This window comes from Magnolia sinica, chromosome 9 (genome assembly GCF_029962835.1).
Source record: "Magnolia sinica isolate HGM2019 chromosome 9, MsV1, whole genome shotgun sequence".
In the NCBI taxonomy this organism is placed as follows: domain Eukaryota; kingdom Viridiplantae; phylum Streptophyta; class Magnoliopsida; order Magnoliales; family Magnoliaceae; genus Magnolia; species Magnolia sinica.
The window spans coordinates 66,501,268-66,521,380 of record NC_080581.1 but is presented as its reverse complement, the minus strand read 5'-3'; the positions used below and the strand labels follow the sequence as shown (position 1 = coordinate 66,521,380).

The window sequence follows — 20,113 nt, the reverse complement described above, 5'->3', positions numbered from 1 at the left end:
GAGAATGAGAGAGAGAGAGAGATGGTGGGAGAGGAGTGATGGGAGAGAGGGATGGATGGGTGTACTTGTGTAAGGGAGAGAGTTGACTTGGGGATGGGTAGTTGTACTTAGGGATGGGTGTGAGTGATGGGAGTAATGTGTACTTGATTGAATGATTGATGGGATTGATGTGATGGATTTTCTCAGGATTTACAACACGTGGCGTTTTCCTCAAACTGAACGCGGGCCCACATCTCCTAGCCCGGGTATCGCCTTAGTGCGCGAGACGTGGCATCGGAACTGCGGCGACGGCGTGGTCGCAGGGATATAAGTCTCGGGTCAAGCCGACTCTGATATACGGTACATGACTTAAGATCGTGCGCAAACGTCGATAACAAATCGCAGGTCGTCGGAATTTGATTGGGAGGACTGCGGAAGCATACGGAACGGTATGGTCTAGGATCCGGGCCTTACAACTCTCCCCTCCTAAAAAAAATTTCATCCTCAAAATTTACTATCACGTAGGACAAGGTAATGGAAGAAGAAGAATCAACATATTCATACAATAATTAATATCATACAAGGCATAATAATCCTATAAACAAATGTGGATAGCACTTTGTAATCTCAGCCTCGCGCTCCCAAGACGCCTCATCAATAGAAAAGTGACCCCTACTGAACCTTAGATCCTGGATCAGAAACGATTGAAACTAGGATACCTTGTACCCTCATAATTTTACAAATAATGAATCTACCGAGACGGTCCTAGGGCCTAGTCACATGAATCGTCGGCGATCCCTTCTGATGACTGAGGGTCTTACTAGGCTGCATAAAGTCTGCCTTGTGCCTATTGGAGTGGTGTGTGTCTTTTCTGTGATCGTCGTTGTCGCAACTGGTCCCGATGGTAGGAGCTTCTGTTGATGCTGCTGGTGCTGAAGGCGGGGACACTCCCACCATCGGTGTCTATTCTCACCACACCCATGACAGACACCGGTGAACTACCTTGGAGGTGGTGTTAGGGGTGCTTCCGATGCTCGGATGGCTGGGCGATTCCTGTGCCTCTGCGGCCGTCGACGCTGCTGCTGGTGGGAGTTGCCGGAGGGGGCCTGTCTCTTCCGGTCTCTTCTTTGGTCACGATCCCTCTGCGAACTGACCCACTCAGCCTCATAAATCTGGGCTCTCTGTATTACCTCCTCAAAAGTCGAGAGCTCATGCCCAACAACACGGCCTCGGAGACCGTAACGTAAGCCGTTTTCAAGCTCCTCTTCATTAACTAAATGCGGCGTGAACCTCGTTAATGCCTCAAAATGGGCCGCGTACTGTGCCACAGACATGTCCCCTTGCAATAGAGTCTCAAACTCTAACGCTCTCTAACGATGAATGTGGTCGGGGAAGTATTGCTGCTCAAATCGATCAATAAAATCCTCCCATGTCCAGATAAAATCAGGCCCTACAATATGAGTAACAGAAGTCCACCAGTGCTCGACCTCACCTTAGAGAAGAAATACTGCCAATCGGACTCGCTGTAGGGTCGTACATGCCATCGTGTCAAAAATCTTCTCCACATCGGAGCACCATTTCCAGGCTGCTGTGGGATCTGGCTCCCCTTGAAAACGCTGGGGATCGAGCTGCCGAAATTTCCAAAGAAGGGCGCTCGCACACTCCTGCTCTGCCTGGGCTAACGAAACAACCGGGCGCCTGCCCTGTCCCTGAAGTGTAGCCGTCACAGCCTGCAATATCTGCTGTAACTAGGATGCACTCATAGGTACGGTCGGATCCACACCGGTTTCAAATAGAGGAACGACATCCTTAGGCTAGGGAGCAGGGATCTCTGGTAGTGGAGTGGGAGTTGGTCGCATCGCTTTCCTGGGCGGCATGTCCTATGTGAAGGAACAAAGGCGCCTATTATCCTTAAATACTCTCGAATATACACACGATGGTGAGCTTGATCAGAAAGCATCTAAGTTATACGAACTCGGGGATCTAATCATTCTAAGTTCTCAACAATCATATAGTGTAGGGTAGCTATCAGCAGATATGTGATATTATCCTCAGGTGTTCCCAAGTTATGCTCTGATACCAACTTCTGTCACACCCCAAACCCAAAAATCGGATTCACAGGAATCCCGATCGCCGAACCCGGTGTCGACAGCCTCCGTAGCACCCCATTCTCGGCTCCTAGTGCTCATACGCTAGGTTTCGATCCTAGGATGCTACAAGGAGGATTTTCCAAAATACATTTAACTCGTAATAAGCATAACCACAAGTATACCCAAATCACAAAGGCAATATCATTATCACATATCCACTAATATAAACATTTGAATACAATGCTGAAAGGAAAATACATATGTCAAAAATAAGATCAAAACTCCGGAAGATAGCTACATGCTCTAAGCTCCACGCTGCTGCAACTTAATATCACCTGCACGCATCTATCGTGCATAAGCTTATAGAAAGCTTAAAGGGTGGTGTAAGTGTGTGCACAAGGTAAGTGTTAAGCATACAATAAAACTCATAAATCATATATCATCGGGATAAGCGAAAATATTGACAAGATCATGAATCATACGATATCAAAATAAGTGGAAATACTGACAAGCCTATAAATCATTCAATATCAGAATAAGTAATGCGGATCGACTATGCAAAGTGGAATCATAGAGAACCAAGTATCAGATGCCAATGATGCAAATGCAACATACAACTCCTAATGAGTTCACGAATACTGTCAATCATATCTAGACCATATAAATGCAGAAACACAGTAATCCAAAATGCCATATACCTGCGGATGTAATGAAGTATGCGGTGCGAATGGAATGACCATGCTGGAGTGTGAAGTCGGGATGATAGTACTTAGTATCGCAGGCTACGGGGTCCACCACAAGGGACTTCTATCCAAACCAGTCCCATATCTAATTTGGATAGTCAGACTCAATGTGGTAAACTCTCAATCTCAAGTTAGTCACACGCCCCAACCGAAATCCTGACCATTGCAAAAGCACACGTAACAAATAGTTGCGCACCACCAGCCCGAGTGGATGGTGAATGAATGAATGAATGAGTAGAGACGTACAAGGAGACAGATTGCTTGGTGACTCCAAGGAGCGGTTTAGGTGAGACCACGGACCCACCCAAGATGGTGCGGCCTCTACCATTAGGCCCTCCTTGATGTATGTATTATGTATCCACGCCCTCCATCTGCTTTTTTCAGATAATTTTCAGGGATCATGCCAAAAATGAAACAGATCCAGTAATCAGGTGAATCATACGATAGTTTACTAAACGCCCCACCATTAAAAACATTTTTAGGGCACACCTTTATGTTTCCATAGTGTTTATTTGTCATCCAATCTGTTTACAAGGTCACATAAGCCTGGATGAAGGTACATAACAAATATCAGCTTCATAGAAAACCTTAGAGGCCCATTAATGGTCAATCACCACTGTTTCCTATGGTATGGTCCACCCGATAATTGGATCCGCTTCATTTTTTGCATAATGCCTTATAATGATCTCTAAAAAGCAGATGGCATGGATACATAATATATACATCAAGGAAGAGTAAGGGCTGCACCATCTTGGGTGAGTCCGGGTCTCACCTAATCCACTCCCGCAACTCCATCACCAGGTGTACAAGGTACTCAAAATCGGTTACCTAACAGCCGTTAGGTAATGATAATGGTCATAACCCTTACGTGTTATAGGGTCGAAACGGCCGTAAACCATCCGTAACGGCCCTATAATAGTTTTTTCAAAAACTATAAAAACGGCCGTAGGAGCCAATACGGGGGCCATGATAACCGTTGCCGCCGTATCATAGTGGCCACCCTTAGGGCCACCATCACCGTTTTGAAACACCTTGGCAATGTGTCGTCTGGACTGTTGGGCCCATGTGATGTATGTGTAGTTTTATCAATGCTGTCTGTCTGTATTGCTAGCTCATTTAAGATGTCGACCCCAAAATTGAAGCATATCTGAAGCTCTAACGGAACACACCACAGGAGAGTGAGGGAGAATGACGTTCCACCGTTGAAACCTTCCTCCGCCCACAGTGATTGTTTATTTGTCATCAACCTATTCGCAGCGTCATACATACCTAGATGAACGGAAAACACAAATATCAGCTTTGATCCAAAGCTGGTGGCCCATAAGAAGTTTTCAATGGCAATCGTTCAGTACCCACTGTTTCTTGTGATGTGGTCCACTTGAGCTTTGGATATATTTAAATTTTGGGACCATGCCCTAAAATGATTTGGCAAAACGGAAGGACGGCCTGGATAAAAACATACATAATGGTGGGCCAGTCCTGACACCACGTAGCTACCTGATGACCCCATCACCACACGATCTACTTGCACGTGCCACTTCCCCTAGTGAAGTCTAAATGACCAAACAGTAATTATCTTAGCACGTGCCAGTTCCCCTTGTGAAGTCTTAACTGACCAAACAGTCATTACCTTAGCATTAATCCTGAGGGATTGGTATACAAATTTCAAACCATGTCACTTCCAAATTTGAAATTGAAAGGACTGTAACTGCAATTTGAACTCGAAGCCTAATAAATTCAAAGATCACAATTCAATTCACTTCTGCATCCAAATGCAAACTAAAAGAGAATATTGTCGCAGACATTGCACCCATCTTTATTTTCACGAAAGTTAAAACAGTATATGTCATATTACCCAAACAGCGTTTAAAATAACTTATTGAAAATGTCTTAATAATGGTGGCCACCGGCACTATAGTAAGGCATCAAGATATCACAACCATGCAGGATTCTTCAAGGGAGTAACAACAGCCTTCACTTGCAAGTAGTTTTGAAGGCTGTAGATGCCCTTTTCTCTACCCTGCCCACTCATCTTGTACCCTCCGAAAGGTATTGCTGCATCAAAGATATCAAAGCAATTGACCCATACTGTCCCGGCTTTCAATGCACGGGTCAGGGTGTTAGTGTTGTCTAAGCTCTTTGTGAAAACTCCGGCGGCCAGCCCATATCGAGTGGCATTTGCCCTTCGGATCACTTCATCAAGGTCACTGTTATCAATGGAAAGTAAGCACAGGAAATGGAAAAAGAAAATCAACTTGTTAACAAGGAATGCAAATAGCACATGATTTTTTGCAATGTGTCGACATCCCACATGTGGAAAATGCATCCAACACCACACCACTCAGCTGGTGTGATAAAACATTTATGGGCCATGTCCAAAATTTCAGGCCCATTGGACAATCCTAATTGCATGATTGAACGCGGCCAGAAAGCTTGGATGTTTTTCCTCTAAACAAGCGGTTAGGATCATCTGATCAGCCTGAATTTCGGTCAGGGTCACATACAATCAAGCAGTTAGGATCATCTGATCAGCCTCAATTTCGGGGCATCGATCATATTCACTGGAGACAACTGGGTGAGCAGTCCAGATCATCTCCACCACATTACCATGGGAACTCATGTGCACGAAGTCATGTGCGATTAGCATTCCGCTTAGACAGATGTCTCAGACTGTTTATAGCTCTCACTTGAACTTCAAGATGGACTGCACTGGGCCGAAAATCTCCTCCGTGGCTATCGCCATGCCATCCTATTTAACATAAACAGTAAAAACATGGCTTAGTCCTATGGTACTTCTTCAATCTAGGAGCCATTGACAGAGTGAAACAAAGTGATACCTTGACATCTGAGAAGACAGTAGGCTGAATATAGTATCCTTTGCTGCCAAGCCTTTCACCTCCTGATTCGAGGGTAGCCCCACTTTCAATGCCAGATTTGATGAACTTCATGATCTTTTCAAACTGCTCCAAATCAATCTGGGAATTGAAAAGGGCCAACAAACGGTATCACTAATACAATCTTGTAGAAAATAACAATTGATAATCAAAGGCAGGAAGACTAGGTGTAACCACAAATGATTAGGAAGAAAATGCACAAATGCAGGTGACGACTTTCTAGCCTTTTGGAATGGTTGTTGTATGATGAGAAACCAAACTCTTAAATTATCCCAAAATAATAATAATAATAATAATAAAATAAAGAAGGCACCATAATAAGATTGATGAAATGAGTGGAAGACTGCAAAACCATGGAATGGTAGTATATGCAGTTTGAATGGATGCCTTCTACACTTTTATTTTGGTCACTTTTCTCTTTCTTGGTTCTTTTGTAATAATATTAGCATCTAGGGGTATTTTTGCCCTTCTAAGAGTTTATTGCAGTATAGGTAATAAATAGAAATTAGTCACTACAATGAAAGATTAAGGGTGACTTACAAACCTAACCATCCTTTTCTCTCGTCTTTTTTCGCTCGTTCTCGCTGGCCTTCAAACTTCTCTAGGGCAGTCAGGGTACCCAGACCAGCAGGTCCCAATGGACCTGACCCTATTTTAACAGGTCCCAGTGCAATTTCTCAGACCCTTTTGGAAAATGGGTCACATTCAGGTCTGCAATTTTGGACCCTTTTACAAAACCAAGTCTACCAAGGTCTGGGTCCTTACTCTTACCCGGGTGGTAGACTCCCAGGAGTTTCAACACCGGGTCAAGGGTTCGAGTACCCACCAGTGGTGAAATCCCACAGCGTGCGTGTGTGGGGTGTGTGTGCATGTGTAAGCATGTGTGTGTGTGTATAAAAATAAAAATAAAAATAAAAAGTCTACCAGGGTCTGAGTTGACTGCACTATCCTGGATCTGGTTAAAATCCTGCTGCTGTTGTGTTATATATATATATATATATATATATATATATATATATATATATATATATATATATATATATATATATATATATATATATATATATATATCTGGTATCAAGGCCCAAAGACCCAATGGATACTTGAACACGATCGGATCTGGTCTGGGTCCTCAAAAAATGAGCCCGAAAGGACCCAGACCCAGCAAGATCCTGAAGTAATCATCAGCCCAGATCTATAACTCGGGAACCTGACCCCTTGACAAACCCAAACCTTTCTTTGTAGGTTAGTATCTACAGTAAAATACTAAGAGGTAGCTTTAGAACCCCAGTCGCATTGTTTTATAATTCTACTTTCTTCGATTCTTCTTCTCACACTCTTACTTCAAACCTTTCTTCTGTGTATAGAGGAGGTACATGATGGCTTTAAGTGGAGCATATCCATTCTTGTGCTTAGTTGCAAGACATCACGGGTTTCTTGTGGTTTCTCTTCTTTCTTTTTTTTAGCTTCTATTTACTAGTTAAGGATTCTGGTGGGTGCCCATAATCTGGTGACGCATGATGCAAAAAAGATGAATCAGATGAAGTTTTGAGCAGTTCAAATACAAACACAGGTCTCAAGTATACTCAAGGTATTAAAAAAACGGTTACATAATGGCTGTGACAACTGTTCCATAACAGTAACTGGGGGAACCATTATGCATTACAAGACCATAATAGCCGTTACGGAAAAAATGGCCAGTAACAGTTGTTACAGCCACGTAACAGACCGTTATGGTCCGTTACAGGGCCAACATTTTTTTTTAAAAAAATGGTTGTATTGGCTGTTATGCCCGTATTGTAACACTAATTATAGTGGTTGTTATGGCCACCATTACCATTATTGAATACCTTAAAGTATACTCCATATCACAGAAGGTAGATAACTATCTCATACAATCTGTGTAAGTCAGACATTGACATGTGTTGTAGTTAGATACTTATAGGTGTCAGAGACATGGAACCTGGTACTATTTGACAGCAAAAATTTTGTATACATATGTAGTGAGACGGGGAAAAGATTATTGTATGACATTTAATTCATAACAAATCATGACAATCGAAGCCTTCTCTCAACTAATTCGGGTCGAGTACATGAATCCTGTTGTACCATTCTTTTATATCAAGGACCATATCCTCAATTAAACCATATAGTTCATATATATATATATATATATATATATATATACACACACACACACACACACACACACACACACACACACACACACATATATATATTGTTTTAAAGTATCAGCGCTATCTGCCAATATATCCCATGATATATCTTGTATCCCACCTGTACAATACAAAATGCATAGGTGGTGGGATATATCCCACATGTTCGATTTTTTATCCTTTTTTTTTTTTTCCTGTAAATCATGTTCAATCAGTGTCAAGTTGTTACAAATCCATGATTTTTCATGTTTTGGATTGGGAGCTTCGATTTTGAGATTTGGAAGAGATGGGCCGAGTTGTGGAAAATTTAAAAAAAATAATAAAAAAAATCAAAATTTCCCAATTTCTCGAAAATCAGTTGCAATCTTTTTGTCCAAACATTAAATCAAACATGTAACCTGATCTAGTGATTCTTCTCTTTGTTTTTGAATGTATTGCTTGTGTTTTCACACGTCTTTTTACATAATTATATTAATAGACTTTGAACATACTTGCATCAATTCGGTTAGACAGAGCATGAATTAGGACCCCATACAAAGAAAAACCTACTATGTACACTTGCTTTTTGTAATGTTTTGATTTATAAGTGTGTATTAATGTCTCTTTTTAACAATCACTGAAGTTTCATTAAAAAAATTCAACCGATTTCCCAATGTTTCCAACAACAACAATACATGACGCGATACAACCGATGTATGCCATGCGATAACCGATACATATCCGTATCCCAAGGCTGTGATACATAACGTGATACCAATATTTCGAACACTATGTGTCCGTGTGTTAAAATTTAGTGTACAAAAAATAAATTTTAGTATTGGGAAAATAATATAAAATTTAGTTCATAAAAGGTGTAAAGTGAAAAATCCAGATTGCTAGAAATATGTTAAAATCATACAAAAAATATATAAGCAAAGCTAAAACAAAAGAAAATGATACTTAAGGTTTCTTTCCTAGTAGGCACACCAAAATTTTATATAGTACGTGAAATGGGCCAAGCAAATCAAAATGTCTATCCTAAGGAGCAAAAAGCAAGCATAAGATCCACCTCATGCAAGGGACTGAGCTCTACCAGCCAGTTGTGAAGGCATTGCCAGCGAAAAGAATCTCAAATCCATGAATTTAGATCTTATAGGAAAATGGTCATAGAGAGTTGGGATGGAAAAGGATGTTCTATGGAAACAGATGATTACATGTAGATAGAGTGTAGGTGATGAAGTTTTCGCACCATGGGATTTTCATTGTATAGTGCCTCAGTGGCTTGGAAGGTCATCATTAGAATTGTTAATTTCAAGGAATCATGCATTCAGTGGGTGATGGCTCTCCAATCAGATTCTAGGAGGATGTTGGTTGCATCAATAGGCCTTATTGCTCCATATGTTTACTAGGCTGGCTAGAATTGCTTCAGATCGGGAGATTTTTTTTTCCCCACCCAATTGCTTCTCGATTGTGGGAAGCGAAGAACTTTGGGCTCCTCCATGACGGTGGAAAACTTATCATATATGAGAAATTGGAAGATATGCTACACTTACTGGATCTCCTTTGAAATCAGGTACAGTCTTCCCTCAATCTGGATGCTTGGGTGGGAGATGGAAGAGGTCTGGACGATATCCTATTCTGACCTTTTGTGCAGCAATTTGATCCTTGTACCTGAGGGAGTAGAGGAGAGAATGGAATCTATGTAGTTGTACAAGGGGCTGTCTAAGGGTAATGTGTTTTCTTGGTTGGTGATAAAGATTAGAGTGCCCATATTCAAGATGCAGACCCAGCAGACTGTCTATTCATGAATTGTATCTTTGCCAGAGCCATTTGGGAATGTGTCCTCAACCTCTTCCAGTGTTGCGTGATATCGGGCGGTGACTGGGTCTCTGTTCTTAATACGGAATGGGGTTGGTATTAGTCATAAAGTGAAAGAATTGTGACTCTTCTCATGGATTTATGGTTTATTTTGGATGAGTGCAATGGGAGATGCATCCATAATCGTCACAAGTGCAATGGGAGGTGTTTGTTTTGGAGGGTGAAATTGGATGTCACTGCTTGGGCCTTTACTTCCGCTTGGACCTTTTTGGTCTTGCTCATTGGACTTTTGGGGGTGAAGATCTCTCATCCTTTGCCTATTTCTCTTTTTCCTTCTAATAATATTGGAATTATCTTTAGGAAGAAAAACAATTGTCAACACACACACACATGAACATAGTTAGAGTTATCCATGGGCCAAGCCAATCTAAATTTTGAGCCCAGCCTGGCCAGATTGAATTTTGGGCTCATACCGACCAAGGCCCAGCATAGTGCCAGCCCTACACGTTATACACTGGCCTCACATGCCAGTATCGTAGAAAATAGAGTGTGCCTGTGTATAGTGCAAAATTACTAACTTGGTGGAAAAATCATCAATTGTTCATCCAACCCAATGTTCTAAATATCGACGATATCGGTCGATATATCTTGTATCCCACCTGTGTGATAGGAAATGCTCAAGTAGTGCCAATATATCGCACTTATTCGATCCAGTGAGCATTTTTTATTTTCGATCCATGTTTTTGTTGTAAATCACGTTAAACCAATGTCAAATGGTTACAAATCTATGATCTTTATATTTTCCATGAAAAATCATGAATTTAGAACTTCGATTTCGAGATTTGGGGGAGATGGGTCAAGTTGCGGAAAATTGAGAAAAATCAAAATTTCTTAATTTCTCACAAATCAGTTGCAATCTTTGTATGCAAACACAAAATTAAACATATATGTGACCTGATCTAATGATTTTTTTTTTTGCTTACGGATGTATTGCTTGTGTTTCCATACATCTTCTTACGTTTATAAATTATAAGAATAAATTTTGAATATACTTGCATCAGTTAAGTTGGAAAGCACATATCTTAGGACCCCATACAAAGGAAACCCCTATTATCTGCACTTTGTTTTTGTAATGTTTTGATTTCTAAGTGTGTATTGATGTCTTTTCCAACAATCCCTCAAGTTTCATTGAAAAATTCGACCAATTTTCCAATGTTCCCATGTGTCCCAAGAACAACGATACATTATGCGATACAACCAATATATCCCATGCGATAACTAATATGTATCCACATCCCAAGGGTGCAATACATTACGTGATAACGATATTTAAAACATTGATCCAACCCAGTGGTAACCCACTACAAAAGGACAAAGGAAAAGAGAGAATTTGTCTAATTTACCTGAGGACCTTGTTCAACGCCCTTCTTGAAAGGATCACCAACAACACGTTTCAAAGCACGTGCTTTTGCTTTCTCTACAAATTCGTCATAAACACGTTCATGTACAAATGTACGAGACCCAGCACAACAACATTGTCCCTATAGACAAAACAGACTTAGTTTTCAATAAAATCATTCTCCGCAAAATCCAGAAAATTTTCTGTATGTAGAATTGATCACACACCTGATTAAAAAACAGAGCAAAGTGTGCAAGCTCTACAGCCTGATCAACATCAGCGTCCTCACATATAATGAAAGGAGATTTCCCTCCAAGCTCTAGCGTCACGGGCTTAAGATTGCTTTTGGAAGACAATTCAAGAACGATTTTACCAGTAGCAGTTGATCCTGTGAATGCAAGCTACAAAGAAAGTAGAAAGAATTGTATGGGTATGAGAGAAGGAATAACATTGGCAGGAAACATAGAAAGCACAGTATTCAAGAATCGTCAGGTGTTTCTAGGTTTAGAGATGTCTGGACCAGGCTTGGGTTAGCGGTATAACTTCTGAGATAGTATAGACAAGCAATTAAATAAAACATCAGTTTTTACTCAGCAAACAACCGTTATCTTGTACCCATTTTTTGGTCAGCCAATAACTGTATCTTGAGCCCACCTTGATCAACAATATTTATCTAGTTGGGTCTGATGATAGCTCGTCTTCCAAAAGACTTCCCAAAACTTCTTTCCTCACAAACACTGAATTTTCTTTTCTATTTACATGTGGACTACTGGCTACCTGTCCATTTGCATGTTATTAAGCAGAAAATTAAGATCACTGATTGATGAGATTTTGGGGCGTGGCTCATTCATGATAGAACCAACCAAGATGGATGGTCTGGCCAACCCAGTGAATGGTCTGGATCTTTGAAACATGGCATCTGCTTGTATCTTTTTTTAATGAACAAAAAACAACGCTTTTGCTAGGCCCATAGAGGCACGAAGTGTGAAGGGAAGCAGCAGCACATTCAGGCGTGAGATGGAGGAAGCATCTGTTTCAAATTTTTAACAAGCAGAGATAGGAAGCAGGAGCAGTAGTCCAAAGGTGTGATTCAAAGTGGGAGTGGCACCTGGGAAGAAAGTCCGTGCAATTAAGTTCAGCCAAGTATCATATAGTACCCTGAAGTCTTAGATTATCTTCACAATGAAAAGAATTCTATGAAACACACATCATGGAACAATGTGGTACTAGTGGCACATGGCACTTGTGTTCTATCCATACTGATACCACCAATCGACAGTCCAGATTGCGAAATACAAGATTCAGATACATGTCAATAAGTTATGAAATAGTCAGATATCTAGTTAGAGTTGGTTTCTTAAGAAGTTGTTGACTCAAAATCGGTCTTTAAGTTCATTATCAAGTTCTGAAAACTCCTCCCTCCTCCCTCTCTGGGTATCTGAAACATTTCCATTCATAGTCAAAATTTTATATTAATTTGAAGTCCTTTTTCAGTTGCTAGGTTTCAGGAAATATCTGAAGCATCCATTCCTCCCTCTCTCTTTTGAAGGGTACCGAGACATCTCTATTCGCATACAAAGTTCTCTATAAATTCAAACTCTGTTTTCAGTTAATATAGATTCTCAAGTAATCTATTTTGGCAGTTAGTAGGATAAGGCCTTTATGATAACAACATTGGGCTTTAGAGTTGTTCAGGTTAAGCATAAATATCGCTTTCCAAAGATTCACAACTCTAGACATACTTCTTTTTATATTTATGGAGAATTTACACTTGAAACAGAGTGAAACTGTGTGATTCATTATTTGTTTCCCTTGGATATTCTACTTCTACGTTTAGTTCATATACATACATTCTCTTCTTCCTCTCCTCTACATTAGATTTAAGCCCATAGACCAATCACATGGTAGCCTTTCAGATGAACAGGCCCGATCATCATACGTGTTTGCCAAAAGCATGGTTAGGACAGAACAACACGGAACTTCTATGACGTGCAGGTCCTAGCAGTAGCATTTCTTGCTCCTTTTTACCGAACCACTTGAGATATCTCTCAAGCAATGTTTCCAAAACAAACCAGAGTCCAAACCACTTCAATTGCCAACCAAACTGGTTTGAACAGTGATATCATAAATATATATAATTAATTTTTACTAGGACTATCTACCCAAATTGGTTCAGCCACCTGGTTTTACCGATCCAACTACTGGTTCATTTTGGATTTTACCGTTTCCAACCAGTTTGGGAAGGTTTTACACCTCAAACAGTTTGAAATGGACCAAAGCAGAAAGAGCTCCAGTTCTGGTTGAACCTATTCAGACTTGTGTGTGTGTGTGTGTGTGTGTGTGTGTGTAGGTACTATGAGATATATAGGGAAATGATATTATGAGGTTGACCTCATGTACTATGAGGTCAACCTCATGGGAAGCTTCCCATGAGGTCGAGCTATGTGGGCCCCACCATGATCTATCTCAGACATCTGCCCCATCAATCAGATGCATCCTTCCATGGTGGGGCACGGGCCTAAAAATGAGGCCAATCCATGACTTAGTGGGGCCACACCATAGGCAACAGTTGAGAGTAGGGTCAACTGAGACATGGTTCAGACATCCAGCCCATCTATTGTGTCCCACTTGGATGAGGGGTCACACCAAGTTTCAGCTGTATCCAAAACTTAGGCGGGCCCCAAAAAGTGCATTTAGATTGTTTAAGCATGATCTCACGCGGCTTCAAATGATGTGGCCCACTTGAGTTCCGGATATGGATGATTTTTGGCATATCCCATAACCTATAGGGGACCCACCAAATGCGCAGTGTGGATGTCCGATATACATCATGGTGGGGCCCACACAGCTCGACCTCATGGGAAGCTCCCATAAAGTCGACCTCATAGTACCATTTCCTATATGTGTGTGTAGCCCAATGCTTAGTTGTGCACCAGTTCTCACAAGTTCTCATGAGAACCTTTTGAGAACTCATCACACGTGATGTGATCCCAAAATCTGAATGGTCCATGTGATGCAGCACCCCATAAAACCCCCAGGACCCGACTTATACCTTGATCCAAAGCTTTGGTGGGCCATGGCAAAAGAAAATGGTTTCCTCCCTTGATTTGCATCTCTTTGCTACCACCAGAGTTTTGGTTCAGGGTAAAAATTGGTGCCTATAGGTTTCATGGGGTGCCGCATCAAATAGACCGTTCAGATTTTAGGCCCGTGACACATGTGCAAAGGTGCGCACGTGAGCATGCCTATATATATATATATATATATATATATATATATATATATATATATATATATAGCCCAATGCTCAACTATGCGCCAGTTCTCACAAGTTCTCTTTTTGAGAACTCATCAACACATGATGTAAGCCCACAATCTGAACAGTCCACATGATGCAGCACCCCATGAAACCCCTAGGGCCCAAATTTTACCATGATCCAAAACTTTGGTGCGCTAAAGAAAATAGTTTTCAATCAGGGTGAAAATTGGTCCCTGGGGTTTCAAGGGGTGCCGCATCACATGGACCGTTCGGATTTTAGGCCCATGAAATGTGTACAAAGGTCTGTGCCTTATATATATATGATCTCGAGCTCTGTGGGACCCACAGTGATGCATGCCGGACATCAAGCCTAAAACATCTAAAAGTACTTTGCGGGGCCCACCTAAGTTTTAGAATGGCCTGAAATTTGGTGTGATCCCTCATCCAAGTGGGACACACACAACAGATGGGCTGGATGTTTGAACCTCTTCTTAGTGGGCCCTATAAACATTTAAGAAGGTTTTAATGGGTGGGCATCCACTCTCAACTATTGTTTGTGGTGTTCCTCACCTAAGTCATGGATTGACCTGATTTTTAGGTCCATGATTCACCATGGAAGGGTGCATCTAACTGATGGGTGGATGTCTGACGCATCATAGTGGGGCCCACAAAGCTCAACCTCATGGGAAGCTCCAATGAGGTCGACCCCATGGTACTTTTTCCCACACGTGGACGCACGCACACACATATGGCCTATATACATAAACAGAAGAAAACCCCCCATAAACCAAAAGATGAACACTTACCCACAGCACCCTGCTCTACTTGGGCAATTCTTCTGTCTCAAATGACCAAATCGAATCTAGATGTCCAACCTGTGGTCAAATTCATTGCACTAGCTTTTGATACTAGTCTCCATTAGCAAGCCTGAGTGTCCTTTATTAGTCTATACACTGGCCTAGTTCAGTAGGCCACCTAGTTGATCAGAATTTGCTTGTCTTATGCCTAGAGGGAAATTTAATAGTCTCTTCATTTTTTACCTGGATCTGTTATCCAATGTATATCATACCCCACCTTAAGGTTGCTCCACTATCGTTAGAAGGCATATTTCATGGAATAGAATCAATGTCTCAATCTCAGTGTCCCTAAAGAAATGCATTGATTTATAATTTGGTGAAATATGTGCATGGGCACAAAGTCGGAATTTTCAGCTGTATTAATTGAAACAATATTTCAAATTAGTTCTGATCTTTTGGTCCTTCTAAAAACATGTTAATTCTAATAACCCAAGAAATATTCAAACATATTCTAATGCACATTAGATATGAGTTTGAGAACTCAAAACATGCTACTCTTCTAAAATACCTTATCCACATCCATGTGACTGGCAAGAGCTGCACCAGCAATTGGACCAAATCCAGAAACCACATTCAGAACTCCAGCAGGAAGACCAGCCTGCAATAAAGAAATAACATTTTTGTTGAAAGATCAATAAACAGGTAACATAAGAATGGCTGTCAAAGAAAACAGTTAAAAACAAAAAGCATTAGCTTTTCTTCAGCATCTGCAGAAAAAAATTCATTCAAATCCAACCAAAGGAAAGACACAAACATAAACCAGCATTTAAAAGCAACTTGATAGCAGCTCTTTTAGACCAAGAAAAATAAGTATTATATCTTGCTCAAACTACAACATCAATATCAATCCACCAAACTGGGTCATACTAGGATAGAAATAATGCTCTGCTCTAGCTTAACTAGATAGGACATACACAGAGCTTTCCATGGTTTCTTGGGGCTAGTTGACTAGTGTGTGAATTGCACGTGTGGAAATTAATGGACAGTTGACTGAACTAAGAGGACCTGTGAAGTGATTTGAGAGAGCCACATATTCCTGACTCTTTACACCCACCTCATATAATAGCTTTGAGACATATAGTGCAGATAGAGGGGTCTGCTCAGCAGTCTTCAAAACAATAGCATTTCCACATGCCAATGCCGGACCAATCTTCCAAGCGTACATGAGAAGTGGAAAATTCCATGGAATAATCTGCCCAGCAACACCAATAGGTTCATGAAGGGTTTGCACATGGTATGGCCCATCAGCTGGAACAGTGAGACCATGAATCTTGTCCGCCCAACCTGGAGAATTTTCCAACTGAATCGTTAGAGCTAATTGGTTTCATCCAATCATTCAAAGGAAACCATTCAGATATATTTAAGTGGGAGCACGGACTACTTTTTTTATTTCCCTTACCAGCATAGTATCGAATCAAGCGTGCCAGCATAGGAACTTCAACCTCCGCAGCCTGTTCAAAAGGCTTCCCATTATCCCAAGTCTCCAAGGCTGCAATTTCATCATTGTGCTTCTCAATTAAATCCGCAAAACGGAGAAGTATCCTTGACCTTTCCTGGATAGAGCAAACAATTGATAATTAAAATAAATAACCCCAATTCACATATAAAATGGCTTCACATACTATCCAATATTGCATATTCTGACATAAAGTAAGAAATAGAAGTCCAGGATTGTTACATATGCAGTCATCTTTGGCCATGGTCCCTCATCAAATGCTTTGCGAGCAGCAGAGACAGCACGGTTGATGTCTTCTGAATCACCTTCAGCAACATGAGCAATCACCTCTCCTGTCCTAGGGTCCAAGGTCGGAAAGGTTTTCCCTGAGGCCAAAGGAAGTTCCCAATTGGAGTTTCATTATACCATGCCTTAAGGAAAATTAATGGAGAGGCATAATCAGTGAGAAACTTCATTGGCAGAAGGTCATTGAAAGCACTCCACAGTGGACTGAGAAAGCTTCTCGTCATCTGGTGCAGAGTGGTTTTGTGTGGTGAAAACAGGTCCATCATGCTCATATATGGATGTGAACAAGCGCCCATATAAGGGAGACAGGGATGCAGCATGGTGATATCCTGTATGATAGGAACATGGATATGGATACAACATTCGACCTGCTGATACAATATGAAAACCGCGAGGAGTTTGTAAATTACCCTCATACATTTAAGCCAAATCCTACAAGTATACTTGCTTCTCAATGGGGCCAGCGTCAGGCCAGCCGGAGGTCCACCCAGCCCATTTACTTGTTAATTCTGGTATGTAAGCCCATGCTCTGCCAACAGACCTGCGAGTTAGGCTGAAACTCTGCCTATAGCCTTCAAAAAAGGACCTAGATTCAGGATTAGACTGGGCTTCAATAAAAAATGTTGTTCGAATCGGGCCTAGGCCTGGTCCTATTTTGGGCCAGGAGATCAGACACATGCCCAAACTGCAAGCCTTAAAATTGAACACAGACCCTATTTCGGGCCAGGAGATCAGACACATGCCCAAACTGCAAGCCTTAAAATTGAACACAGACCCTATTTCGGGCCAGGAGATCAGACACATGCCCAAACTGCAAGCCTAAAAATTGAACACAGACCCTATTTCGGGCAAGGAGATCAGACACATGCCCAAACTGCAAGCCTAAAAATTGAACACAGACCCTATTTCAGGGCAGGAGATCAGACACATGCCCAAACTGCAAGCCTAAAAATTGAACGCAGACCCTATTTCGGGCCAGGAGATCAGACACATGCCCAAACTGCAAGCCTACATATTGAACGCAAGCCTGGCCAATGACAGGCTGGGCCAAGCACTGAACAGCCCTATTGACCATTATTGCAATCATATCATCCCCATAACATTAAGCTTAGAATATATAAGCATCTAGGTGCCTTAAGATAGACCAGTAACTACAAGCACCATCGGAGCATGGAAGAAATCTAGCACTTCGAAATATGCCCGATCTCATGGGAAAAAGACATCACAAACTGATTTACCAAATGAAAGAAATATTCTTGTTTATGAGTTGAAGGACAGACCTGATGCCGAATCCACAAATTGCCCATTGATTAGCAGCTGCGTATGCTCTACTTTAACAGGTGGTGTTATCGGCTCTTCAGCTGCAACGGCCGTGCCAAATCTACGGATGCTTCTAGAATTTCTGCCTGAAGTTTATTTTACAACACAGAATTCTGTAAATAGAATTGCTAGAACTGCCACAATCAGTGAGGAACTTCACAGTCAAAAGAATCAGAAGATGATTGATACAAGAGTTTTGAGTGGCAAGCATCCAAGCAGTTGAAATATTCATCAAATTCTACAAGTAAGCCTCCAAATCATAAACAACAGATAAAGAAAGATTTAAACAGCTACTCACTTATCCTTTGGCTATTCTAATACCATCTTATAACTGCCATTGGGAATTTTCTCTGTTTTAACTTTTTTAAGTTTATTTCGAATTCCAACATTAAAGAGACATTATTTGAGATTGAAATTTGGTGAACGGTTCCTATTCTATGCAACGCATGAGCATGAAATTCCGTATTGCATGAGTGGATGTGGTTGATTTTTGCACAAGATCATCCTCATGATGCAGAAAACCTATTGGACGGGTTGGATGTTGCATGCACATGAAAGGTTGGAAGCTATCGGCTGGCTGGACAGCAACTTATCATCCTCCAACCAGTTGGGACTTCAGAGTTTCCATTTATAACAATCCGTAAGTATTCCATAGAATCGCGATTCGTCCTTCGAATTCAAAATCTCTTCTTTTTTACTAAAAAATCACATCAGAGAATAGAATCTCTTCACATAATCAACTGAAAAATCCAAAACTCAAAACAATCGGAACAAAACTTGAATCTCGATTCTCCCATCGAATTCAAACTACCCTATTTTATTCTTCCAAATTCAAATCACATTAAGAATCAGTTTACATCTACTTAAAGCGAAAAAAAAAAAAAACCAATTAACTAAAAGAAAAGAAAATCGCGAATACCTTGAAGCAGCAGAGCTGCTGCAGAAGAAGAAGAGAAAGATCGAGAAATGAGGGATGAGATCCTTCTAGTCGCCATTACTAGTCGATGAACGGAAGATCTCCAGCGCTTGTTTTGACCCTACTGCTAGCTCTGAAAATCGATATACGGAAAAGAAGAATAATCAAAGTACAAAAAGGATCTCTCTCATTTATAGACTTTAAGGGTTTTAATGCAAGAGATTGGATATGCTTGCGAGGCAGACGGATAGAGACGGCACAGTGACAAGGAAAATGAGAAATTCCACTTGAGTGGTTAATTTTCGCTCTGGCAGAAACGCCTATTGCGTGCAGCGATATGCTACATGAAGTCGTGCGTCATATAACTTTGTGGGGCCCACTGGGGATGTCCATCTAAAATCCAGTCCGTCCATCAGTTTTTTCTCTCACTTGAGAGTGTGATTACAAAAAAATCATGAAGATCCAGGAATCAGGTGGGCCAAAACACGCGAAACAATGGGTATTGATAGCATGAGACTCAGAAATTTTGGATCAGGATCATATGTGTTTTTTTCCTTGATCTTGGTGGTAGTTACCTTATGAACGGTCAGATGGCAGATAAGCATCACGGTGGGCCACAATAACATTTCAACGGTGGGCGTTCAATCTTAATTTAGGGGAGGACGTGTAGAGGTTGAACACCAAAGAAAAGGAAAGCCGATTTGCTGGTGTAGTACACAACATCGATTTGGCCGATGCGTCGAAGCCACCAAATTCTGTGGTCCCATCATGATGTATATTTTATAACCCAACTTACCTTTCATTTCGCCAGCATATCCTATCATTGAATCAAAAAATAAGATAAATTCAAATATGAAGTGGACCACGCTACAAAAAGCTAAGCAGTGGGGATTGTACGTTTAGTCTACCGTTGAAACCCAACAGGGTTATAGAAGTTTTGG

General features: G+C 41.0%; 1 protein-coding gene across 1 annotated transcript; it reads right to left on the bottom strand.

Moving 5' to 3' along the window:
* Positions 1-4,665: 4,665 nt before the first annotated feature.
* LOC131255571 (aldehyde dehydrogenase family 2 member B7, mitochondrial-like) lies at positions 4,666-19,427 on the bottom strand. Its single transcript, XM_058256320.1, has 12 exons — positions 19,409-19,427; positions 19,176-19,305; positions 18,217-18,342; positions 16,874-17,016; positions 16,595-16,748; positions 16,250-16,479; positions 15,704-15,793; positions 11,307-11,480; positions 11,084-11,221; positions 5,650-5,787; positions 5,500-5,561; positions 4,666-5,019 (listed from the first exon to the last, which is right to left on the bottom strand). The coding sequence occupies exons 2-12, from the start codon at positions 19,249-19,251 to the stop codon at positions 4,746-4,748; spliced, it is 1,605 nt and encodes a 534-aa protein (XP_058112303.1). The 5' UTR covers positions 19,252-19,305; positions 19,409-19,427; the 3' UTR covers positions 4,666-4,745.
* Between the last annotated feature and the right edge of the window lie 686 nt (positions 19,428-20,113).

Coding starts and splice junctions, on each gene's coding strand:
- LOC131255571 (XM_058256320.1), bottom strand. CDS start 19,251: ATGGCGACTAGAAGGATCTCATCCCTCATTTCTCGATCTTTCTCTTCT. Junction 11,481..15,703: donor GTCACATGGATGTGGATAAG/GTATTTTAGAAG, acceptor CTTTCTTTGTAG/CTTGCATTCACAGGATCAAC. Junction 11,222..11,306: donor TTGCTCTGTTTTTTAATCAG/GTGTGTGATCAA, acceptor TTTTGTCTATAG/GGACAATGTTGTTGTGCTGG.